At 41.4% G+C, this 27,434-nt stretch overlaps 1 protein-coding gene and 1 pseudogene across 7 annotated transcripts in view; one reads left to right on the top strand and one right to left on the bottom strand.

Annotated features, from left to right (window-relative positions):
• The window catches only part of ARHGEF9 (Cdc42 guanine nucleotide exchange factor 9), a 223,369-nt gene that overhangs the window by 143,471 nt on the left and 52,464 nt on the right, over nt 1-27,434 (bottom strand). For 6 of the 7 annotated variants that reach the window (XM_059385137.1, XM_059385142.1, XM_059385141.1 and 3 more), the window contains exon 2: nt 9,185-9,364. The exons of the other annotated variant lie outside the window; for it this stretch is intronic. In XM_059385137.1, coding sequence (XP_059241120.1) covers nt 9,185-9,364 — 180 coding nt within the window. The remainder of the gene's footprint in view (nt 1-9,184; nt 9,365-27,434) is intronic. 7 annotated transcript variants of the gene reach the window in all.
• On the top strand, nt 21,395-21,896 carry LOC132006684 (large ribosomal subunit protein uL22-like; annotated as a pseudogene).

Here is a 27,434-nt window from a genome sequence, read left to right on the forward strand (position 1 = left end):
ATGGTTCACCTCCCCTTCCAATTTCCCTCAACTCCCTTCTCCTCTCCATCTCCCTTTGTCCTCCATGTTATTTGTTATGCTCCACAAATAAGTGAAACCATATGATAATTGACTCTTTCTGCTTGACTTATTTCACTTAGCATAATCTCTTCCAACCCTGTCCATGTGGATACAAAAGTTGGGTATTCATCCTTCTGATGGAGGCATAATACTCCATAGTGTATATGGACCTCATCTTCCTTATCCATTCATCCGTTGAAGGGCATCTTGGTTCTTTCCACAGTTTGGCGACCCTGGCCATTGCTGCTATGAACATTTGTGTACAGATGGCCCTTCTTTTCACTACATCTGTATCTTTGGGGTAAATACCTAGTATTGCAATTGCAGGGTCATAGGGAAGCTCTATTTTTAATTTCTTGAGGAATCTCCCAAGATATGTCTCCAAAGGCAAAGGAAACAAAAGCGAAAATGAACTTTTGGGACTTCATCAAGATCAAAAGCTTCTGCACAGCAAAGGAAACAGTCAACAAAACAAAGAGGCAACCCACAGAATGGGAGAAGATATTTGCAAATGACAGTACAGAAAAAAAACCCTTCTAATTAGTCAAAGGATACACTTGATGATCTCATCCAAAGCATGTGCAGTGAGAAGCCAGTAAAATGGATTATGTGACTGCATATTAAGTGTTAATAATGCCATTGGAAATTCTCCCTAGATTACAGAGATTATAGATTACAGATTACAGATAAATCTCTGTAATCTAGGAAGAAAGGACCTTCTTACTAATATCACAGATCCTGTAATGAGTCACCTCTAGAACCACAAATAAGACTTTCTACATAGATGGTTAAGGCTGAAGACCTATCTCCATTTGAAGCTTGAGTGGATAAACAAGGGCTGGCATAAATTAACTCATTACAAGAAAGCAAAACAGTGTTGCCATTACCCTACAATGGGAGGCAGGTCCTCAAGTGTTAACAGTCTTCTTAGCAGACCAAGTATATCCTTTCCTGATTGTTCAACAGCCTGGAAGGTACAGGATTAAGATTCAAGAGGGGCATAACATCACTAAAAATTGTAGATTAGGATGCACAAAAAAACCAGTCTCTCCACTGTAATAATCCTTAGCTAGTGAAGACTGACAGGACCAACATTTTCAGAATTCTAGACTCTGATCCAAAACTTATTGTAACCAGGGTTTTTCTTGATGTAAAAAGAGAAAGCTAGAATGTGATAATAGAATACAGAGGCTTTTTTTCTCATTTGACTACTATCCCCATTTCCCCAGCAGCTGAAAGGAAGGTGGTCCATATTCCTCATGCAAATTGTTGGTGCCAGACTAATGGTCTTGCCTTGCTCTTAAAATGGTATGGCTGTGTGTTTTGACCTGTTTGGCCCTGAAGGACAGACACAGTGGCTGACCTTTGCTTTGTACCCTCTCCCCCTTGTGCTAAAGTGGCTTTCTAGCCTGTGACTGCCTATATTGAAAAATTTAAAGACATACATTGCTCCTGATCACCTTGAGTTAGGCATGGCAGAAGAGGAGAACAGAGAACAGACCCAACACAGCACAAGAAGGAAGAGACTGAAGAAGACATTTATTGGGAACATAATAACTGGGAAGGGCCATTGTACATACTGAGGAAATGGGGCACAGGATACATGCATTGGACCAGATGCATGAAAAGATTGTAGGTTTGCACTTTTTGGAGGATCTGTGGGTCCCATGCAAGCAGCAAAGTAAGAAAAGAAAATTAAGGCAGAGCTGTGGGCAGCCTGGAGTAGTACTGAAGAAGTGTCCCAGCTCAGAGCTAAGCTTCAAATACCAGGACATTAGTTGTTTTTTTGTTGTTGTTGTTGTTTCTTAGTTTAGTATTAAAAAAAAAAATCTCTCAGGTCACAGGCTGACCAACAAGAAAACAGAACAGACTTTAGTGACCACACATAATAAGGAATGCAGTCTGATTTTGTTTGTTTGTTTTTAATTTATTTATTTGGTGGGGGGATAGTTTGGAGAATTCACTAAATAAATAGACAACAAGAGAACGACCAACAATAGCAAACCCTGGGGAAGGTGGAGAATCTGGTTTCTAGGGTTACCACACTATAGTGTTCAAAATGTCCAGTTTCAACAAAAAGAAATCAGAAATGCATAAAAAGCATATAAAGGTATGCAAAGAAACAGGAAATTATGGCCCATTCACAGGATAAAAAAAATGATACAAATCATATCTGAGGAAGCTGAGACACTGTACTTACTAGACAAATATTTTAACTGTCTTAAAATTCAGGAGGTCTAGATATAAGTGCTGCCTTTTCCACTAACTCTGTACAATCAAGTCACTTCCATTCTCTGGATTTGTCTCCTCATAATCTATACAGTGAGGTGGTCTGGCTGATCAGTATTCACAAGCTAGGACCTGGAGAGACAATTTAGCCCATAGATGTGTTTCACTTGTCCCTCACAGTGTTTCTTCCCCCCCCTTTTTTTAAAAGATTTTATTTATTTATTTGGCAGACAGAGATCACAAGTAGGCAGAGAGGCAGGCAGAGACAAGGAAGCAGGCTCCCTGCTGAGCAGAGAGCCCGAGGCGGGGCTCACTTCCCAGGACCCTGAGATCATGACCTAAGCTGAAGTCAGAGGTTTAACCCACTGAACCACCCAGGCACCTCCCTCACAGTGTTTCTTTTTTTAAAAAAAGTCAGTCACTGGTCAACATTTTTAAAATATGGAGATTTTTTACATAAAATCCAATATTTGGATTTTCTTGAAAAAAACTGGAAGATGTCAGCCCACTGGACTTTCCTCCCTCCTACACCCTACCTCACCAATGAGAACCATCCAAATCACTTTTGTTCACTTTAGAAGGCAGAGATTTTCCAACTGGATATAGACTCATGCATACTCTAGTCTCAGATTGTTTTACTCATGTAACCAGTCTAGACCCTACCAATATCTAAGTTGCCCACTGCTGACTAAAATGAGTCTTTCTATCTCTAAATCTGCTATTAGTATAAGTTTTCATACAAGTGACTATCTTTCCTAAAATATAGTTAAAGAGATTCTACACAATTAAAAGCCAAGTAATACTCTGAAACAGTGAGCTTCCCCACAAACAGAAGTTCTATTTGTGTGACATCTGATCTGTACAATTGCAAGGAATGACAGTAATGAACTAATTACTTCATCCTTTCATACACTGCCCCAAGCCAGGACAGAAACCAAAGAAATCTAGAATTTGAGGAAACAAGGAAAATATATGCTGATGACATCTGAACGGGCTCTATTTTCTGACCAAAACCATGTTTTATCACATAGGCTTCACATACCACCACCAATAACAGATTGTCATGTGCCCTGTGCACATCCTGTCCTCAAGTGGGGAGTATGTCCTCCTGAGACCATGGCCCAGAGTCAGAAACAAAGCCCTTTTTTACACAGTGACAAAGAAAAAGAGCCTGAATTATTTGAGGTTAGTGTTCAGTATGTAAAAATCCTACCCCTGTGGTAGGATTTGTAACTTCTAGGTACCATCATATCCCAGAAGCTTGCTTTCAGCTCCCAAGGGGGAAATCAGCCCAGGAAAGCAGCTAAAGATCTCAACAGTTAGATATGGGGACCAATGTTCAACAAGCAGTAATTTACTTAACCTGACCAACAGCTAGGAAGGCTAATCAACTCCTGTAGTGCTCTTGTGAAACCTTATCCCATGTTCAGAAGGGAGAAAATCTGAGAACACACACACAGAATAAAATTCAGAACAATAAGAGAGGCAGATATTTGACTTTGTAGAAGACACACACACCTAGCAATTTCCTGTAAAATAGCCAAAATGGGACCAAACTTCTTATTTATAGGTAACCAAGATATCACTGGTTACCAATTTTCACAATACTCAGTCATCCCCAATTTACAAGGAGGAAAACTGAGTTTCAAAGATATACAGGAAACTGCTCAAGCTGCACATCTAATAGCACAATAGAAGCAAGAATCTGGGTTTCTTACAAAAGTAAAAATAAACTATTGAGACTTCTTCAAAATAAAAAGCTTCTGCATAACAAAGGAAACAATCAATTATAGGTAAATGGGTGATCTACCCATCTAAAGGGAATCTACAGAATGGGAAAAGATATTTTCAAATGAAATATATAATAAAGGATTAGTATCCAAAATATATAAAGAACTTATAAAACTCAATACTCAAGAACAAATAATCCAGTTAAAAAATAAAGAGAAGAAGTGGATAGACATTTTTCCAAAGAAGACATATACACGGCCAACAGATACATGAAAAGATGCTCAATATCACTGATCATCAGAGAAATACAAACAAAACTACAATGAGATAGTACCAGACACCTGTGAGAATGGATAAAATTAAAAACACAAGAAACAGGTTTTGGCAAGGATGTGGAGAAAGTGGAACCCCCTTGCATTGTTGGTAGGAATGTAAACTGGTACAGCCATTCTGGAAAACAGTATGGAGGTTTCTTAAAAAGTTCATAATAGAACTACCCTAAAATCCAGCAAATGCACTACTAGCTATTTACCCAATGGATACAAAACTACTGATTGAAAGGAATACATGTATCCTGATGTTTATAGCAGCATGTTCAAAAATAGCTGAACTATAGAGAGAGCCCAAATGTCCATCAACTGATGAATAGATAAAGAGGATGCGGGGAGAGGGTGCGTGGGTGGCTCATTCAGTTAAATGTCAGTCTTTAGCTCAGGTCATGATGCCTGGGTCCTGGAATCAAGCCCTCTGTTGGGCTCCCTGCTTGGTGGGGAGTCTGCTGCTCTCTCTCCCTCTGCCTGCCATTCCCCTTGCTTGTGCTGTCTCTCTCTGTGTAAAATAAATAAATAAATAAGAGGATGGGGGTGTGTGTGAATAATGGAAAACTACTCACCCATAAAAAAGAGTGAAATCTTGCCATTTGCAATGACATGGATAGGGCTAGAGAGTATTATGCTACATGAAATAAATCAGTCAGAGAAAGACAAATAACATGATTTCATTAGTAAGTTGAATTTAAGAAACAAATGAACATGGGGTAAAAAAAGAGAAGAAAGTCAAAAAACAGTCTCTTAACTATAGAGAAAGAACTGATAGCTACAGAAGGGGAGGTGGGTGAGAGGATGGGTTAAATAGTTTATGGGTATTAAGGAGTTCACTTGTGATGAGCAGTGGATCTTGTATATAAGTGATGAATCACTAAATTCTACATCTGAAACTAATATTGCACTACATTTTAACTAGCTGGGGAAAAAAGAATCTGGCTTTCTTAGATTGCACACTAGATTTTAATCTGCTTAATGAAAGGTAGGGCTACCTTAGGGGCACCTGGGTGGCTCAGTCGGTTAAGCAGCTGCCTTTGGCTCAGGTCATAAATCTCAGGGTCCTGAGATTGTGTTCTATCTTGCTGTCAAATAAATAAATAAAATCTTAAAAAAAAAAAAGGTAGGGCTAGTTGGACAGAACTAAGCACCCTTGATTATTCATCCTAGGACTGGGATGCTCACACAACAATGGGACTTCCAGGAGGGGAATGGGGATTCTACAGTGACCAAGTTGGTTCAAAGATCTACAAAGATGTCCAGCTGGTATGGAATTCAGAAGAAAGTGTTTTACCACCTACTATACTTTCTTGTTATATGCCAAATAACCTAGGGATAGTGTTTTCAAGGAGCTATTGAATCTCAGCTTCCAGTGAGTCTGAATAAAGCAGACAACTGTCCCATAACATGAAAGTTACAGTATCCCAGGAAATCACCCATCTACCTACCAACTACATCAACATTAACGAAGATTCAATAGTTCGGTATGATTCCTCTCAATGTCCTATCTAGACATGTTGGAGCTTGAATAAATTCTAGAAAGTGCTTCAGAGATGGAGTAAATAAAAGCCCATGATCATATACCAAACGGTTGGGAGAGCCATGACTAGAACTCAGGCCTCTTATTTCTTAATATTTTTACTACCATTTCTATAAGACCATTCTACCCTCAATGAAAATCAATGTAGAATAATGGAGATAGTGATTTTATTTTAAAAATATCGACTAGGAAGAAGTCTACATAACCTCCATCATTTAATACCTTGTATATCACAGAATCTTACCAGAAATGTAAACCTAAACATAAATACTCATTAAGGAGAATTGAAGTTCTACCTGTGAGATAATATTCATATCATTCATGCAACAGCCTGACTCCATTTCTTTTTACTGATGATACCAGAACAGTGGGCCACTAAGGTTCTATGGTACTCCCCTGGAGAGATGAAAAGACCATTCAACTATTGTTAAGCAAAAAGGTTCACAATGATTTAATGTTCATTCTGAAAACAATCTCAGGCAACATGAAATGCTATCTTAGTTTCTCAAAGAATAAACATTATTATAGTAGACAGAATATTTGATCTCTAATTTATAATTTTGGCCCTATCATTAATGGTCCTGGTCTATTATCACAGTCCTCAGTCTACACTTGTGTTATTTAATACAGTAGCAACTAGCCACATGTGGCTAATGAACCCATGAAATGTCACTAATATTAATGAAAATCTGTTGTCAGTATAGAATACACTCCAGATTTCAAATACTTAGAAAAATATATTTATTAACAATGTTCATAATGATAATATATGATGTTCTATGATAATATTTTAGATACATTGGGCTAAGAAAAATATATTAAAATTAATTTCACCTATAATTTTTTTTACTTTATTTTTTTACTATGGCCATTAGAAAAATTTAAATTATATTTGTAGCTTGCATTTGTGGCTCACATTATATTTCTACTGGACTGTGCTAGTATAGACCAGTGGTTCCTAACATCAAAGATTCTGATTTAACTAGCTTGGAGCCTGAGTATTGGTTTTTTTAAGCTGCCCAAGTGATTTATTTCATCATGTAGCCAAGACTGAAAACCACTAGGCTAGACTCCATACCATGCATGCCTGAGTCAGCCAGTAGTTTTCTCAAAGGTCAGCTTCAGCCCATGCTAGTGGCTGCTGGGACCGTGTGCTTAGAGATACACTTGTCCTGACCTTGCATGTAAAAGCATAAATGTCAGTTCATTAGTAAGCCAAAGCCTGGCTTTGCCATTTGCCTCTCTGAGTCATTCTGCTTTGCTTAATCATTTTGCCCCATCCCTTGATTTACTGTTTATTATAAAAATGATATTTTGGGGTACTTGGGTGGCTCAGTTAGTTAAGCATCTACCTTTGGCTCAGGTAATGATCCCAGGGTCCTAGGATCCCCGATGAGTGGGGAGCCTTGTTCTCCTTCTCCCTCTGTTGCTTTCTCTGCCTGTGCTCTCTCTTTCAAATAAATAATTTTTTTTCAAATGACATTCCACAGAAAGTGAAATACATTTGGATTGGAATGACAGTTTAGTCCTCCATTTAAAGAAGGATCTATTAGCCCAAGATACACAAGCTGTTTCTTTATAGGACCTCACACTCATCCCAAAGGGCCATGGTTACTGATGTGTTCTTTCTGACTACCCCTGAGACCAATTCATCAAGCAGCAAGGCTGAGCTAAGACAGAGATAACATTTGAAGACTCAGATGGAAGATGCCACATAAGTAAAGGAAAAAGGACTGGATATTTCATTAGGAGATTCCCAGGACAGAAGAGGATGAGAAATCATTTTGTCCATCCCTCTGCTTCTAAGTACTGTCCTCATCTAAATCATTCTAACCAGATAACAGTATTTCTTGGGTTTACAGTCCTCCAAGGAAAGAGGTCTCATTTAACCATTAAGTCCAGCCTTGATACATATACCTTTTGGGACTAATAAAGTAGTGGTGGTAATAATGAGCAAGTTACTATTTGCCAAGTACCCAGTGTGCGACAAGCACTATGCTAAGTACTTTACTCCCCTATGTGATCTCATTTAATCATCATAAAAAGTCTGTTATCCCTGTTCTTCAGATGAAGAAATCAAGGTTCAGGGAATTAAGTCTTGCCAAAAACCAAGGAGTTGGGAAGTAGGAAAGGTGATATTGCCTTTCAGGTTCTCTGATTTCAAATAATCTGCTCCTTCACTCATGTCACAATATCATCATTGTAGTCTTGAGGCCCTTCATCTTCCAAGAGCCCAAACTACTCTCATCTTTTGTTTGACATCAGGTATCCTACAGAAGATACTAACAAAAGATGATAGGTATGGTAAAGATGATCATAAGACATCCTGATGTAGCTTGGGTACTTGTACTGCTACAAAGTTGTTTCCATGTGCATGATCTCATTCATTGTGATATCCACTGGGATTAAAGAACTATCAACACCATTTTGTGGGTGGGGAAAATCAGAGCTCACAAATACCAAAGAACAGATTCTAGCTCATAATTCGTAAGAGCTGGGATGCCAGGCCAGTGCTCTTACCCTGTAGTATCTTGCCAATTGGTGACCTAGAGGAAACAGAAACTGCTAAGGAGCCCTTTCTCAAGAGCCTGTTCCATTAAAGGCCAGGTTCTTCATGGCACAATGTCAAAAGGGCCAAGGTCTTTTAAGCACTATCAAGTTGCCTGCTTCCCACCCTCAACACATTTTAGATCCCAGACACCTGACTCAATGTAAAATCTGCAATCAGTAAACTGTAGCCTCTGAGAGGGTAGGGAGCCAACAGTCTTATATTAACAGCTGAAGACAACACATGGGGGTATTCACACTTCCCTAAATAAGAAAAAGAAGGCAAAGGAGGCAGAGGGGAGTGAGAAGGGAGGGGGAGGGAAGAGAGAGATCTATAAAAAGAAAGAACAAAAGAGGGGAGACAAGGAAAATAATAAAAGCAGAAAGGAAGAGAGATAAAAAATGTAAGTTCACAGCAATATAGGGTTAAAAGAGTCTTCAAAAACCAACCAGACCAAAAGGGAAGTGATTTGTACAAAGTCACAACAGGTAGGAGGCAGGAGACAGACAAATATGGGGATTGTTAAAATAATCAAAGAGAAAAAAAGAAAATAATTCAAAATTAGAGGGGAAAGATTAAAGGAGGCCCATGTCTTGGGTAAAAGACCAAAAAAGGGAAAGGAAATGTGAGAGGAGGCACCAGGAGAGAAATGAGAAGAACAAAGGCTGGAGAGGGGAAAGTCAAGGGTAGGTAGCCAAGGAGACAGGAGAAGAAAGTGAAGGCTGAAGAGAGAGGAGAGTGAAGGCTGACACTCACCCTCACAAAGCTGGCAGGAAACCATCCCTCCTCATCGTCGATCTGGCCCCACCACCAATCCTTGTTGGAAGCATCCAAGACTTTGATGACGTCGCCAGCCTTAAATGCCAACTCCCGGTTGGCCATGGTGACGTGATCCCATACTGCCTCAGCACTAACGATGGAATCTCCAGTGATCAGCTTAGGAGACAAAATGAGAATGTGTTCAGTCCACACAGCTAGCTACCTTACCTGCCCCTTACCCCACCCACAGAACTCTAGTAGTTATGGAAATACTGACATACTGGTGGTGAAGGGTTGGGGAAAGGGAGATGGCACTAGGAGCACAAGCTCCACTGGACCACAAGACAAACAATACTTGTCAACTCTCCATTAGCCAGTGGGTGGAATGGCCCAGAATGTGAATATGGACTACACAGGCCTCATGTTTTTATTCCTACTCATGAGCATTTTCCCCAGAGAAAAAAAGAAAGTTCAGTGCCAGGAATGGGTGAAGAGGTTGAAATCAAAGGCCAAAATGAAACTCAAACATATTTGCTCTAAATTTCCTGTGTTCTCCCCCTTGTCCTTCTCCTCCTTGGAACTGACCAATTGAGAGCTGGTGGTACATTATTGAACACCACTGTACCCCACCCTCAAGGGGTTACAGACCATGGCATTCCTCACACACAATGGACTCCAGTCCTGCAGTGTCCTGTTCTCACCCACACATGATGCCATCCAGAGAGGTCATGGGTATGAAAGAATATGACTTTCTGTGATGCCTTGCTTCCAAGAAACTCAACCTTGTCACAGATTCACTCAGTGATTTGTTACCACCACTCTATGAGATAAATAAGGAGTCTAGATTGAATCCTGCATTTGATGGATGGCACAATTGAGCCAACAGTGAATTTAAGGGGAGAGTTCATGATCACCCAGCAAGGCAGGGGCTGTGCAAAGATCTTAACCCTGGTCATTAAAGTCTGTGACAAGTGGGACTGGGCTACAGCAAACAACAGGAAGACATCTATCCCATTACCACATCACACACACACACACACACACACACACACGAACTCATAACACTTGTCTAAGCACAGTGATAGTGATGAAGATGGAGGAAGAGTCTGCCTCTATTTCTGGCTGCCATCCTGATCCCTGTGTTGTTTGTTCTTTTTCCCCAACTGGTTCCAACCTATACAGGCCATCAATCTTCCTGACATTCGGAGAAACAGATCCCAGGACAAAGAACATATGGCTTGTCAAGGCAAAAGATTCAAGAACTCTTTCTCTAGCACTAAATTTCTGAACATGTTCTCTAGAAGTCAATTTTTCTATCAGTCTGCTTTGAGGAAGAACTGATTCCCCAAGGTAACTGTAGCTCCACAAGACCAAAGACAAAACAGTTCAAACAACAGAGAAAGAATATGAAGCATGCAACTGGAGGATAACCCATGGTTATGAAATTAACACATTACATACATATGAAAACACACTCACGTACTGATCTTTTGACTTAGTTAAGTAATTATGTTGGTTAGGTAAGGCATACTGGGAGCTCCTCAGCACAGATGCAAATGAGATTTCCAATGGGGTCTTTTATAACACTATCTTTCAAGTATCTCATCCTTTACTATTTATAAAGTATTTTCATATCTACTTCACCACTTGATCCTTACTGAATGACTAGGCCTCACTATTACCCATATTTTAAAGATAAGGAAACTAAAAGGCTCAGATAGGTGACCTGTCCTTTGTTCAATCATACAAGTAATAAATTATGGAGCCTGGCCTTCTGATTGCATGTGTTCTCATACCCATGATACCATACTATCAATGCTACAGGGAACTCCTAGAACTCCATCCATAATATCAGAAACCAGATGACTCCTATTTGTAAAGAACTACAAAGAGAGAGATATGGACAGCCACCTTTAATCACCAATTGTCCTGCCTATGAAATGTTTTGTTTTGTTTTGTTTTGTTTTATGATGAACCTGCTTTCTTCCAATTGCACTAAAATTTAATTTGTTCTTGTTCTGGTCTCAGTGGAGAATTGCTGGTAGCTGGCCTTAATAACATAAATCTTGATTAAAAAATTTCCCTCTTCTACCAAAGATGGGTTCCAACTGGTGTTGTTAGAGCTCAATAAGTACATACAGCCCCAACCCACAGCACCATGAAAGCCTGTGACTTAAAACTATTACCTTGGCTTTTTAACCAAAGGTCAAGCATATCTTGGCATCAGTTCAGCCCTCAGCTCAGGATGCTATCTGTGATGCTGTCTGAGGTACCCTAGGCTGATTCCACTGCCTGTGCTCTTTCTATAGTGGTCATCTTTTTTAGCAACTTCATGTTTGGCTTTTCCTGGCAGCAGTGGGCTCATTCTTGTCCCCATTTAGTTCAGCTGATCTGCCTGAGCCCTCAGATCACAGAGCTCAGCTATACCCTAGACAAGGACAATCTAGGATACGTTGACTATAATCCAACTGGTAATCCTGTTGTCAGGGCCTACCTGGAATCAAAAGCAGTCAGAACTAAATGGCATTTAAAAGGTTATCACCCTTAAGCCATTTCATAGATCAGGTACAATATAGCAAGAGAACTTGCCTGCAGTCATCAGATGGCCAGCTTCCTAGACCATGCTTTCCTCAAAGTAACACTATAGATAGAGAAGGTAGAAAAGAACACCTGTATTTAAGACCTTCCTTTGCTACTTGCTAAAGGTGTGATGATAATGATGATGATGTTATTAGCTAGTATGGAGTACTTGTTATATGTCAGGCACTAGTCCATGAACTTCACACACATTAATTCATTAAAGCCTCAGAGTAGCTCTTTGAGGAAATAGTATTATTATTCCTATCTTAGAGGTGAGGATATTGAAGCTCAGAGAGATTAAATAATTTTCCAAAATTTACACAGACAATAAGTATTAAAGACATAATTCAAATGCAGCTACAGTATGGCTCTAGAGTATCTGCTCTTACAAATTATGGTCCCACTGAGTCAGTTTCTTTACCTGTTAAACAATATTGAACAAAGAGTTGATGGATATGTGTGCAGACATAAGAGAAGAGTAATCCGAAAGAGGCTGGTAGCTGTATGGGGTTCCTGTAGTCTCCAATCACAAATATAAGCAGAAATAAGGGTATGTTACATGCCTATCCTCTGAGTTGTTTTAAAAGTGAATTAAAACTGGAAGGTATTATGCTCCATGAAATAAGTCAGTCAGAGGAAGACAATTATATGGTTTCACTCACATGTGGAATATAAAAAATAGCAGAGGATAAAACTGAATGGGAGGAAATCAAGGAGACAACAAGAGAACATGTGATGTGACACTGAAGATAGACCTTAAAGAATGGGTAGGATTGTAACAGATATGGGAGGGAGAAGGAAAGGCATTTGAGGCAGAGCAATGAGGAATGAGATTACATAAAGTCTCATAGGTAAAGACCATAGGGAATTTGATGGCAAACAGGTAGTAGAGTTTGGAAAAGGCTAGGAAGGGGTTGGGGGAGTTGGGGAAGGAGAGATGGAAAGCTAGGCTGGAGTCCTTTTTGAAGCCTCTTTAATCTGAGGAAAAGGAGGAAGTCTATAGCTTGACTTTTGCCAATCTCCCCCAAGAAAGCAAAGAGAGAAGGCTCCCAGCTGGTTTCTCTTTCCAGGGATACCAGCCCACCCTGTGAATGACCTTCAGTAGTAGTTCTCGACTTCTTGGAGGACTTATTAAAACACAGATTACCAGGCCCCCCAAGTCTAAGTGTCTGATTCAGTTGGTCTCTATTTAAAATTTTATTTGGTTGAGAGAAAGAAACAGCAGAGTGAGAGAAAGAGAATGAGTTGGGGGCAGGGGCACAGGGAGAGGGAGAAGCAGGCTCCCCACTGAGCAGGAAGCCTGCCTCAGGACTCAATTCCAGGACCCTGGGATCATGACCTGAGCCAAAGGCAGATGCTTAACCGACTGAGCCACCCAGGCGCCCCTAATTCAGTTAATCTTAAGCATGACTCAAGAGGTTGCATTTCAAACAAGTCTCCAGGTGATGCCTATGTTGCTGGTTTAGATACACACTTGGACCTTCATAGTTTAGGCTCACCCTTGCCTCTCCTGATGTCTCATTTTTCCCAGGGATCCCCATGCCACCCTGTAGGTTGGGCTCCCTGCCTAACCGAAAGGTTTTCCTCAGTGGTTGGTATATCTGAGAAAGGATATTTTGGGTCATGTAAGGAGAACTCCCAATGCCAGGCCTTGCCAATATACAAAAAAAGTGGGATCCCAGTTATCCAGAGCCGTAACAACTCTCCTGTCAACCTTTCAAAGCCTCACTTACAGATCCAACTTTTATCTTTACCCTGGCAGGGACCTTCCACTCTAGCCAAACTGTTTCTCTTGCAGGCAGATGTACTCTTACCTCCGTGCCTCTGACTCAGACAAAGCCTTAGCCATGGTTAAGTACAGGAACACTAGATTTAGGCTGCCTCTTGCTAGTTGTGTCATCTTCATCTGACTGTTTGTTAATCCCTCACCTGATGACTCCAGTTTGTATTCTTTCTTCCTTTGCCCTTTCACTAATTTTTAAGTAGGATAAGAAGAAAATAAGGCAATATGGACTTATTCAAGTTGTCAACCAGATGTACACTTAGGAAGATCTAAACAATCTGCTTAATTCATAATGCATAGCAGTTTTTAGTCTCTACAACCTGATCCTTAAAATCAGGCATGTTCTCAGATCACAACAACAGAATTACCATCTCTGTCAGGTTGCAGAACATACTATGGGGCTAAGAAAATTATTTATGTTATAAGTACCAGGTTGTCTATAGGACAGTCTGTTGTTGATAGGATTTATGGCCAAGTGGCTTGTGGGGTGGGCTGCTAGTTTTGCTGAAGATGGTCATCAGGGAAAGGAGAAAAGATGGCAGGTAAAGAAAACAGGGAAAGGAGAAAAGATGCCAGGTAAGAAAAACACCACTATGAATATTTTTTAAATCCCAAGAATGGATTTTTCTCTTCCCTACAACTTAATTCACACCTGGCTGATTTCAGCTTTAACCTGGATGTTGCTATCACCCATAACTAACTAACTAAATAAATAAATAAATAAATAAATGTATGTACTGAAAGGAAGTATGCAAATATCATCTTTTCATGACAGGATCACTTTTCCCTACTTTGTTCGTGTGATTTGTGAGTCACTGCGCACCAGCTTCCTTCAATGTCCCATTGTACCATCCATTTTTCACTTTAAGAAAATGAAAGATCTGAGGCGCCTGGATGGCTCAGTTAGTTAAGCATCTGCCTTCAGCTCAAGTCATGATCCTGGAGTCCTGGGATCGAGCTGCATGTCAGGCTCCCACTCAGCACGTAGTCTGCTCCTTCCTCTCCTTCTCACCTCTCCCCCGGCTCATGCTTTCACTTTCTCTCCTCCCTCTCTCTCGAATAAATAAATAAAATCTTAATAAAATAAAAGACCGATGGTTAGTGTCAGCAACACCTGGCAGACACAAAACCCAGCTGGATTGCTTGATTTGGAAAGGTGAGCCTAGATAAGGGTCAGGTTCAGCAAGAGCAAGATGGATCACCTGAACCAAAGTCCAATATGTATTTGGTCGCAAGCCGACTCATACCTGTCAGGACCTAAAAGTTTGGGAAGCCAAGATAAGCTTCTGAATTTTCTCGCTCATTATAGACAAAGAATAACACCATTCTGTACTTCTTCCAAAGAGATTACATGTGATCTTAGCTATAAGTGACCAAACATATATGAAAGAAGTAGAGTTACTTGCTTGGTCTGGACCTTAGCAATGGACTGTTCTGATAATGAAATTTCGGCCACTAGCTCAACCTGACAGGCCCAGTGAGATGCAGGTACTGCCCCAAAGTTCATGATGTTAAGTGTTTGGTCTTGTTGAAGAAATAAGTCCTTTAGAGAAGATGCAACCAATTGGTCAAGGATTGGACAGATCGAGAAGACATGTTTCTGGACCACCAATCAAGCATGCCCCTGTTGGCTAGAGAAGTCTCTCACCCAGGGCACCTCCCAATCTGATAAACATCAGCTTGAATGCCCAAAACACTGGAAATAGTAGTTATTGTCAAGTTATTCTGGGATCTTTTGGCATCACCCCAGTGTCTCGAACACATTAGACAAGGCTTTCAATGTGTGGTTCACAGACCTGCTGCTCAGAATCACCACAGAATTTCTAAAAAGCAGCCCAAGTGATCACGAATCATACATCATATTGAAACAAGTGTCTTAAACTTACTAGAGCCAAAGTTTGAAATACAAGAATTTTCTCTTACTGCACTGGATCATTTGGAAGAAATCAGAATCTCTGAAACTCTGTCTCCTGGCTTATCCTTGTATTAGATTCCAGGCAAGCCAAGGAGTTACAGTAGCTTGTCCAGGAGAATCTTCTCAGTCTACCTTGAGAGGCTATCTGCACCTGCTCTCTTGAACTCCTACTCCCTCCCACCTCTGCCCTGATCTTCAGCCCTCAGGTCCCCAGTGGCCTTAATGGAAAAATCCTTGCAGGATATCTCTATGCTGTAGTCTAGAAGCAATTTCCAAGAGCTATGATCAATCTATTCAAATCAGACTCTAATATTCTGAGACAAATTATTAGTAAAACAAATAAACAAAGAAACAATGACTCAGCAATGCTCCCTCCATGAGCTGAGTCAGAAGCATACCTCTTGAACTGGAGGTTACCCTGACCCTTCCTGTCTCTTGAGGCAGACTGGGCTCCATCTCCAAAATATTCCTGCCCTGGGCATTGTGATCTTCTTCCTGGACTTGCTGTCTTGCTGTGGGTACTAAGTTCCAGCCACCCATTAGCTTCTCTTTGTTGCCTTCAAACCTTGAGAGATGGCCAGGCCAGACCCAAGGAAGAGACAGGAAGCCCAAAAAAACCCCAACCCCTGAGGTTCCTTAGACCTATCTAAGATTCTGAACCTGGGTTCTTGAATTACTTCATGTGGTTCTACTGGGACCAGCCCTGTGATCCTTAACTTCTCTTGGATTGTGACCTGAAGGCCAGCCTTGAAATTTCCTAAGAAGCAGTGGGGGTGGGGATCCTCTAGGTTTACAGAAGGGGAGCGGGAGGGGGCTAGAACTACATGATGAATCTGTCCTCCATGCCTCCCACATGTATAGTTCCATATTCATAAACACCACAGCTAGAGGGTGGGTAGGCAAGGCAGAGAGAAGAAAGGAAAGTCATTTTTTATCCATTTGACAGATGTCGTGTTAAAACATTCTAAGGGAAGGAGGGCTGTAGGTGGGGGGAGGAGCAGAGGGAGAGATAGGTTAGAACTAATGGTTCTAATATGGTCTTTAAACATGGCCATCTGCTCTAAGGTGGTGAGAACAGGAATAGCACTTATAGGAGCATTTTGACCTGCTCCTATATCTGGAGAACAGGAAAAATAAATATATTTCAATCAACTTAAACCACCTTGAAGTCTATTAAGCATGCCCACCCAGGACACAGATTTGCAAAGACTCTGAGACTTTTCAAAGAGAATGTAATATCCTCCTAGGGAGTCCTTAAAACCCAAAAAGGAAATCTGCATTTAAAGAGCCCATCGGGTGGGGCGCCTGGGTGGCTCAGTGGGTTAAAGCCTCTGCCTTCCGCTCAGGTCATGATCCCAGGGTCCTGGGATCCAGTCCCGCATCAGACTCGCTGCTCAGCGGAGAGCCTGCTTCCTCCTCTCTCTCTCTGCCTGCCTCTCTGCCTACTTGTGATCTCTGTCTGTCAAATAAAATAAAATCTTTTAAAAAAAAATTTAAAAATTTAAAGAGCCCATCGGAAAGCAGAAGATGGTTTCCAGTGGCTTACTGATTTCCCTCTGCCTATTGACTCACAGTGAGAGAAAAGACATTGGCCAAAGCACTAAGCAGTGCCTTCGATCCCTGTCAGCAATGATTCCTATTCAGGGATGCGCCATGTCTCTAGCAGAGTATAGCACAATCCTGGTTTTCCAGCAGACATGGTAAGTAATGGATGGTGGATGGCAGGGGTGTTTGGTGAGCAGCCACTGGACAAGGCACCAGAGGACAAAATGGCTGAGTTGGCTTCCCTTCTGGCAGAGGGATGGATGTAACATCTAAACTTAAGCTGTCAAAGAGGACACAAGCACAATCAGACCCACACTCAAGGCCTAGGAGAGATAGCATTGGGTCTTTGTTTGCATAAAAAGTAGTTGTGCTTATAACAACAGAACTTCAAGTAGGTCATCCAGGCTTATGCAAGACAACTTCTGACTATTTAAGCTAGGTGAAAGAGATGAGGGCAGAGGAAGGAAGGCCCAGGTAAACTGAGGAACAAAGCAACCAGTACAGTGCTAGAACTTGAACCTATTCTTCTTAACTCTATGTCATGTTCAAGAGACTGACAGTGGATTCTTCTTATTGTTGTTGTTGTTATCATCATGATTATTGTAGATTTTATTTATTTATTTAATGGGTATTAAGAAGGATACTTGTTATAATGAGCACTGGGTATTACATGTAAGTGATGAATCACTAAATTCTACTCCTAAAACCAATACTACATTATATGTTAACTGACCAGAATTTAAATAAAAAAATTTGAAAATAAGCTATAAGCAGGTTTTGACAAGAGACAGAAAGGAGGTAAAAGGAACAGAGAGGAGGCAAAGAAAATGTGGAAACAAAGAATTCAGAAGAGGGATGAAGTGAGATTTAAAAAAAGGTCAAAAGACAAAACTTGACTCTTGAGTTTTGCCATGAACTATCTCGACCCAGAATAGAGCTCCAGTTCAGGAATGACCTTTGGGTTGTACTATCAGAAGAAAGGGCAATGCCTTCTCCACCCAGTTCAGGCCACTGGGTTCAAGTTATCCAAAGGGGCTTCTATGAAAAGAGTTAAGTAGCACCATTTCCATGTGCTTAAGCACATTACAGTTTCTAAGTTGCTTTCACATCATTTCATATTCATGAGCTCACTGGATCCTCCTAGCAACTCTAGAAGACAAGCAGAGTAGGAATGAGACCTTACATTTTAAAGATAAGAAAATATCCCAAAGGATGCCAAAGGATGTCACTCAGCTATCCCAGGAGCAGAGGCTAGAAGAGAACCAAGATTTCCTGACTCATAGTACAATGCTTTTCTTATAATAATAAAATATGGCTGACTGCTTACTATGTGTCAGAGATAAATCTAAGTTTTTACATAAACTAACTTATTTGATCCCCATCTTAAAAATGAAGAAACCAAGGTTTGAAGAGATGATGTGATTGCTGGAGGTCACATAGAGCCAGAACCAAAACACTAGTAGTTTTACTCTCGAACCAGTGCTCTTAACCTCTGCTCTCCATGACAAAGAACATCCAAAGTATAATAAGTCATAGAACAGTGAATATATTACCATAAAAAAGAGAAAATGAATATATCTATACATGCTTGTATATTCATAGAACATTTCTGTGGAAGGACTCACTGGTGGCCTCCGCAGAGGAAGCCAAGTGGCTGGAGGGGAGGGGCAGGAGGGAGACTTCCCATTGTACACCCGCTGGTATCTTTTAGATTTTGACCACAGAAATGTATTTCTTATTCAAGAATAGAATAATAAAAAAGGACATGTCTAGAGTCAAGAGAGCTAGGGAAACTGTGTGGCTGCTTCTTGGCAGGACTTTGGCAGCTCACCCTTTCCTATTCACCTCCTTGTCTCTCAAACTTGAAGAACAGAAGGTATCTCTCTCATTTTCCCTTTAGTTTCCACACCCCAGAAACTGTCTAATGCCCTAGAAAGGACCATACCAAAGTTATCCTATAGGTTTTAGCAGCACAAGTGAAAAACAACACTTTCAGTTAGGTTCCTACAGCCAATCAGGGGGACATAGGAAAATAATGTATTAGTGGCAGGACAGATGAAGAAGACACAAAAGGCCATCTTCCCCAATACCTAGCACCAAGGCATGAGCTCCACAGATTATTCCATCTCCTTCCTCTCACCAATCAGTCTCAATGTATCTGTCCTGGGTGTTATATACAAACAATGAATCATGGAACACTACATCAAAAACTAATGATGTACTACTGTATGATGACTAACATAACATAATTTTTTTTAATGTATCTGTCCTGGGCTCAGAAAGGCAAAAATAAACAATCTAGAAAGGCTCCAGGAAATCTGGCCCAGCTCAAGAGTCTGTGGTGTACAAGGAAAAACACTAAATGAGAAAAAGTCAGCCCAGCTGAGATGTAATGTCCACATCAAGGCCAGGTGAGAATCAGCCTGTCTCAAGGGAATTTTCTAGCTTTGGTTCTTGGATTTCCACTATCTTATCCCTCAAGAGCTGGCAAAATACTCCACAGAACAAGACCCTCAAACATTTTCTCGGATACCTTTTGGCCTAAACCCTTATGCAGGTCAGCCACACAAAGCTTCTGTACCCAGGAAGCTGTGAGGAGGTGGGGGTAGTAGCCAAGGAGGATAGCTGCCTTCAGGGACTCTTCTGAAGTAGCTTAAATGGGCAACACAACTCCCTCTCACAACAGCTTAGCATCTTCTCCATTACTTCACAGCTTCTAACCCACAGGTGAGTAGGACATGAGCTACTGTAGAATGGACAAAAGGTCAGTGTGTCTTTTGTGGGGAAGCAGGGTACTGCTGGGGAAGGCTGGGGCCCAGATAGCCACCCCCCCCACCATTATGTTTCAGAGACAAACCTAAGTTTTTAACATATATTAACTTAAGCTGCTACTGGCAGCTTCCTTTAGCACTGGAATTCTGGCTGGTAGCTTGAAGCTAGATAGATCTGAAAGCATGATTTCTAATCCTGAATCCACCACTGCCTAATCCTACATCATCAGGCTGGTCCCTCCCTTCTCTAGTCCTTAGTATCCCCGTCTGTAAAATGGAGCCAATATTGGCTTAAAAGAAGGACATGGGGAAGGAGTGAGAAATAAAGAAAAGACAAGCTCCTGAACTACCTCTAAGCTACCTGTAATAATGAGCTGGATGTATTCTTAACAATCCAAATAGCAGCAAAACATGTTCAACATTTTACAAGGCACTTTTCTTATCCTTTGCCATGATGAATTCTTGCACCCAACAATCCTGAGATTTATAATTAAGCCCATTTTACAGACCAGAAAACTGAGGCTTAGAAGAACTTTGCCTACAATATACGGGGTGAAGAGAAATCTGAACTTCAGCTACAGAGTTCCTGACCCACCCCCTTTCAGCAAAGCAGGTGAAATGACCCTGAGTACAAAATGGAATAAGGCACTCTCCCCGGGTCAGAACTGCCATTCTAAGTTGCTTCTTCTGGCAGGTGGCAGGTACAGGTGGTCTGACTTTGCTTTTCCTAGTACAGGAAAAAGTCCTTGATCCTGATGTCCTCCACTTTTCCCCACTGCCAAGGGTTCCCAAGGAGTCAAAACTATATGATCACCTAAATGTTGCAAACCTGTTTTCTGAAAAAGGATTGACCTAGCATTGAAAAGTATCTGTAAGGGTGAGGGTGACTTCAGCATGACTTTGCCCAACAACAGTGCTATGAGGTTTCCTTCCCTCAACGCCCTTTTCTTTTTATGGCTACTGTGAGAAGGATCAGGCCTGGTAGTTGGTGGGTGAGACTAGTTTAGGGATGGAGGTATAGCTTTGTGGGTAAAGAATAAGTACATCTGCAAAGCATTATCTCAACTCTTTCTTTGAGTCTTGCCAGCATCTGAGGGATATACCGACTGTTTTACCTGCAGGCCAAATAAGAGCCAGACAGAGGAGGGAAACCTGACCGAGGCACACTATAAGTTGCAGAATAGTAACTGGAATTCATGTTTCTTGATCTCAAGTCCAAAGTTGAGAAATGAGCATAAGGCTGTGACAGTCAACAGTATCCTGCTCAGACTCTGAGGCTGCTGCTGTTTGCCGGTGCAAACCTGGCACACTCTAACCTCTTCACTGCTTCATACCATTCAATCCAGACCCAGTCTAGGATTCTCTCCTTTCAGCTCCAGCCTTTGATTATTAAAGGCCAGAAAGGCCTCCCCAGGACATCCCGACCTGGTTTCCGGCTTGAGAAACTCTAAAAATAGCAGGTCTTCATTAGTGGGGCCAGATGGCTCAAGCTGTTATGCCTAGGGGCAGGGTTGTGGTCATTAAGAATGTGGCTATTCAAGAGGCCTAGGGTGATCTCTGAAAATGGCTCACTATTCATTTGACCCAGAACACCCTAACAAATCACAACAAGAGGTTCAAACCTCAAGAACATACATGAAACTGCCCAGGCAATCGAGGATATGCATATCTGAAAAATCACCAAGTATCTTAAAGATGTCAGTTTGCAGAAGCAGGCACCCCTGTGCCATTCCATCGCTACAATGGTGGAGTTGGTGGATGAAGTGTGCCCAGGCCAAACAGTGGGGTTGGAAACAGGGCCAGTGCCCCCAAAAGAGTACTGAATTTTTACTGCACATGCTTAAAAATGCAGAAAGTAATACTGAACTTAAGGGTTTAAATGAAGATTCTCTGGTCATTGAGCATACCCAGATGAACAACCACCCTCCTAAGATGCAGCATAGAAATTACAAGGCTCATGGATGGATTAACCCATACATGAGCTCTCCCTGCCACACTGAGATGATCCTTACTGAAAAAGAGCAGATTGTTCTTAAACCAGAAGAGGAGGTTGCACAGAAGAAAATGATATCCCAGAACAAACTGAAGAAACAAAAAGTTATAGCCCGGGAGTAAATAGTAAATTCTGCATAAAATAAATGGAAATAAAACTAAAAAAAAATATTGGAACACTGCATCAAAAACTAATGATGTATTTTATGGTGACTAACATAACACAATGAAAGTTTAAAAAAAAAAAAAAGAATGTGTTTGTTTTCTCTACCCACCACTGAAACAGAAGTTGGGACTCTGTACCCCTTATGCATCCTCCCTCCCACAACTTAAAAACACTTGATCTGGCCAAGTTGTTACTTCATTCCTAAGAAAAGAATAAGCTTTAATACCCAGTTACTTTATGTTTTCTAGGGCATTATTCAAAATCAAATTATTCCATGGTGGTTTGTTAAGTAGACTGGGGATGGAAGAGCTGGATATCTTTCTGCATTGATCACTGCAAATTTATCTTCTCCATCTGCATATTAGTTCAACATCTGAGTTCAGTTGTAAACATTGTTTGCCTTGAAGACCCTGCTATAACACATACCATCTTAAGCATCCATTTTATTCCTGATGGGGCCATTGCCTTGTTCTACCTATTTGGAAAACTGTGACAACAAGCTGGTCCTAAGGGTAGCATATGTTCTGGATCAAAGTGTGTCCCACAGGGATGTGTGGGGCATGTGAGTATGTACCATAGGTGTATTCAAATGTGTCTCATGTGGGGAGGGTGGTTTGTTCAAGTAACTCCTTAAAAGTGTATCTCAGGAATAAGAGTGTATGTCCTGGGGGTAGGAGCACATCTGAATGTGCATCTCAGCATGCCCCATATGTATCTGGGTGTACAGTTGTGCTTTATATGCATTCATGTGTGTCCACACACATAAATTTGCATAATCATGCATCATGTGTATCTTTGTGTATATACTCTGCCTATAGAGAGTATGCCCAAGTGTGAGTGTACTCCATGGCTAACCGAATGTATGTGCTCCAAGCATGTCAATGTAAAAGTGTACTCCACATGTGTATCCCAAATATACCTCACAGAAAGAAAACTTCCAAACTGAACATGAAGGGGCATAAATTCTAGGGCCACCCTTCTGCATTTGGCAAGGCCTCTCATGCATCTCTGGATGATATGATATTTGAGGGGACATACCATAGGTGAAATAGATGTATCTGAATTGCCAATTAGTTCGATGCTAATCTAGCCAGAATTATCCAGTGACATCTGCCTGGTTCTATCTGCTACTGACTAACTTTTATAACAAGACTTAGATAGAAGCAAAGTACAGAAGGCATCTTTAGAACAATCTCCTTGCCCATTTGGTATGGATGGGTTGATAACATGCTAAGCTCTTCCTTGCACACCACTGCTTTTAAGAGGCAGCACTGATCTGAGTCAATATGAGCAATTCTCTGAGTTTCGATTTCCTTAGTCATAAAATGGGAAATAATCCTGGCCTTGCTCACCTCATAGCATTGTGGAGAAAAGGCCAATGTGGCAGGACTATACAATGGTCCTTATCTTCTCACCTAGACCCCTAGAGCCACGAGACTGTTCCATATAAAATGATGTAGGCAAAGGTGAAAATGTTGATTTGTCCTAAGTAGGTCATTTGTCAAAAGCCTGTAAAATTTCTAACACAACTCTTAATCATATCATGAAAACTCAGTAATGCTCATCACAAATCCTAGCCAAGAAATTGGGGGCCAAGAATTGATTTTTAATTGCCAAGTGCCTAGATGGTTCTGGCTTGATGGACTTGAGAAGGCACTAAATAAAAACACAGTTAATTCTGGCTTTCTTCCAAGCTCTTCTTTTAGCTTTGCAGGAGACAGGGAGAGAAAACATTCCTCTGCTATTCATAGCAGCATGTGTGTGGACTGGTAGGGGAGATGGAGCTGAGGATAAATAAAAGAAAGCTCCCTATATAAAAAAAAAATCCAGCTTTCCACCAAGGAATCAAGACATGAGCCAGGTCATAGGACTTTTATACTTTTAAGGGAGGGAAGCAAAAAAAAAAAAAAAATTCCTTCATGCTGTGATGGAGAAGGCAAAAAGACAATGATATTTGTTCAATGTCACCCAATGACTGAGTTCATTTGCAGGCTCTCTTAAATCATTCATATGTATTTCATTAACAAAACCTTTGTAAAGGGCTACTGAGCATCAGTTCCCTCCATTATAGCAGTCACATAGAGATTTCTGACCCAGACAGTTCTCAGGGATTTTCGACTCCAATTAGCAGAAAAGAAAACTAACTCAGAGAAGCTAAGTAATTTGTCCAAGATCACAGAGCTAAAAAATTATAGATTACTAGTTCAGTGACCCTTTGCTTCCCATCACACTATACAGATTTCCCTCACCACCCCTGAAAGGCAAGAGCAGCTTGTAAGTCATGGGTCCAGGAACTCACATCCTTACTAGGCAACGTGCTAGTTCCAGTACTACTATAAACATACTGTATTTCCTTGGATGAGTTCTTTCTCTTTCTGTGCCTAGTTTCCCAGCTTCCACAATGAAGGAATTAGATTAAGAACAGATGCAATACCCCTTTTCTAGAAGGTATAGCTATCTGTAATGATGTTAAATGGCACTATAACTTCAGAGCTTGAGCCCAGATCAGTTATATGACAATAACTCTTTGAGCCTCATTTTTCTCATTTGTAAAATGATAATCCCTGCCCTTCCTACTTCACAGGGCCACAGAGAAGATCAAGTGAGATAATCTGTAAAACCCAATGATCAGTGTAAAAAAATGTTCAAGAAGGAGAGTCAAGAATCAAGTGAGTAACACTAGCCCCAGAAGTCTTTCTCTAAACCCAAGTACAGAAAGTGTCTATGTACATTCTGTTCAATAAATCTTCCTGAACCTTCCTGCGCAGTTCAACCTATATTCTTTTTTTTTAATTTAATATAATTTTTTTATTTTTTATAAACATATATTTTTATCCCCAGGGGTACAGGTCTGTGAATCACCAGGTTTACACACTTCACAGCACTCACCAAAGCACATACCCTCCCCAATGTCAACCTATATTCTTAAAAACAAACACCTCACTGGTTGCAAGTGCAAAGGAAATTAGTAAGTCCCTCCACTCCCTTTGGGCCTTAACCACAAAGCAGTCTCTCAATTCTGTGTGTGTTCTGAGCCCTCCCACTATACTAGGTCTACCATAGCCACTCCTAGGGATGCCTGGCTCTCCCTTGTCTGCCTCTTTGCTAATACCAAAGCACCCACTACTGCCCAGCCCTCCTGCCAACCAGCAGGGTTCACAGAAGGAGGAGGAAGGAAGAGAGTGGGTGAAAGAGAGGCTGTGGGAGGTACAGCTAAAAGTAGCTACTGTCTTTAGGCACCACATTCTAAGGGGGTGGAGGGTGGGCTCTTAGCATATCCTTCCTGCAGCCAGCTGGACATGAAGGTACATGGCTCCCCCTCCTCTAATGAAGGCAGGCAGGTAGAGAGATCAGAGTTGCCAGAACTATTCCCAGAGCTCTTCTGCACCCTGAGGGTAGATGGTTGCACAACACAGTGCTGCATCCAGGGCTCTCTCCCTCGGGAGAACTAATGTAATCTGTAGGAGATTCTAGGATTCCTCTTTTGTGCCTCATCTCACTGCCTGATACCTCAAGGTCTGCTGACAGGCCTGCTTCCCTCTGGTAGGTTATATAATACTACTGTTCTCCCAGTTTCTGTGTCAGCTTGCTTTCTCCAGCCAGACTTGAGAGTGCATTTAGGTCTCTGATAGAGCCAAAGGAGCACTAAGCCAGCATCCTATAGCATAGGTCGCAGGTTACAGAGGATAAAGTCCTGATTTGAGGGGTTGGGATCCCAGGCCCATCACTGAAATCTTGGAAAAGTCCCTTTTCCCTTAATTGTTTCACTTGTAAAATAGGAAATGGAAAAGGGAGAGGCATGCTGCCGATCTCCAAGGTATTCTTATCTCTGCCTGAACCTTCTCTCCCACCCAGGGCTGTCCCATCTTCCAAGCAGTCTGTCTGCACTGGGCAGAGCTATCCCCGCTCTCCTAATCCCAATTCCCCTAGTGACTAACTAAGGTCTACACTGGCAAGATGATTACCTGAAATTCTAGACTCTGTCCTTCACCTCTGTCCTAGGCTGATTTCAATCATACGACTTCTACTTTTTTCTGTTCTATATAGAAGTTTCTGGCTCAGGGGCGCCTGGGTGGCTCAGTGGGTTGAGCCTCTGCCTTCGGCTCGGGTCATGATCCCAGGAGCCTGGGATCAAGTCCCGCGTGGGGCTCTCTGCTCAGCAGGGAGCCTGCTTCTCCTCATCTCTCTCTCTGTCTCTCTGCCTAAAAAAAAAAAAAAAAAAAAAGACGTTTCTGGCTCAAATTTCATTTGAGAACATGGATCTTCTATTGAATCCACTCCTCAATTTTAATGACATGGAAACTGAGGCCTAGTGGGGAAAGGCCTTGATCAAGTTCTGGCAGCAAGGTAGGAACAGGACCATGGCTTGCTTCCAGGGGCCCCAAGGCCACTTCCAGTGTTTTTATTCCCTACTGAAGGTCTGCCTTCCATATACTGTCTCTGCTATGGATGCATTAGTTTCCCTCTCCTCTGCTACCAATGCTTAACCTTGATGCTGAAAGACTAAATGGCCAACTTTTGTCAGGGGAAACTTGCACAGAAGAATGATAAGGACAAGAAAGAACTTACCTCAAACACATCCCTCCTTTAATGTTTCCTTTTTCCTCCAGGTTAGCCCTTTTCTCCTTTCTTTTAAACTTCCTCCTGAGTTCTGCTCTCTGTTAGTGGAACCTCTTCAATTCTGAGTCATGACCATATACTGACCAGGGTCCACTATGTAGGCTACACTGGAAGAAGAACTGCAAGATGTGGTATCAAGGGGCCTGGGTCAAGAACTACCACCTCTTGAACTGTGTGACCTTGAGTAAGTCACTTAATCTCTTTATGCCTCAGTTTCCTCAACCACTTCCTGATTTTGGAAGTAGCCAATGAAGTAACTAGGGAACTTTATTTGTTAAAATAAAAATTCTTATTAACAATATTGGTATTAACTAAATAAACAGCTACTTAAAATACCACAGGAAGGAGTCCTGGGCTGTCAAAACAGCCAGCCCCTATTCTCCTTTCCCAGAGCTATGAGACTGATATTTTATCTATAACAGGCAGTTCTCAATTATCCACACAACATGTTTTTTTAATGACTGCTAAATCTCAAACTGGCATCCCAATGCCACTCAGCTCACTGTAGGGCTCCCCTCCCTGCTGGCAACTATTGTGTGCTCAATGAATACAACCTATAGTTGAGTGTTTTAGAAGAAACTTAAGCCAAATAAAATTAGGAAGGCAAGTCTATTACCCCCAAATCACCTTATGCATTCCAAATCTGCTATAAGGGATCGGTGGATTACCGGATGGTTTTTTTTTTTTTTAAAGATTTTATTTATTTATTCGACAGAGAGAGATCACAAGTAGGCAGAGAGGAAGGCAGAGAGAGAGGAGGAAGCAGGCTCCCCACTGAGCAGAGAGCCTGATGCGGAACTCGATCCCAGGACCCTGAGATCATGACCTGAGCCGAAGGCAGCGGCTTCACCCACTGAGCCACCCAGGCGCCCCCG

Source organism: Mustela nigripes, chromosome X (genome assembly GCF_022355385.1).
Source record: "Mustela nigripes isolate SB6536 chromosome X, MUSNIG.SB6536, whole genome shotgun sequence".
Taxonomy (NCBI): domain Eukaryota; kingdom Metazoa; phylum Chordata; class Mammalia; order Carnivora; family Mustelidae; genus Mustela; species Mustela nigripes.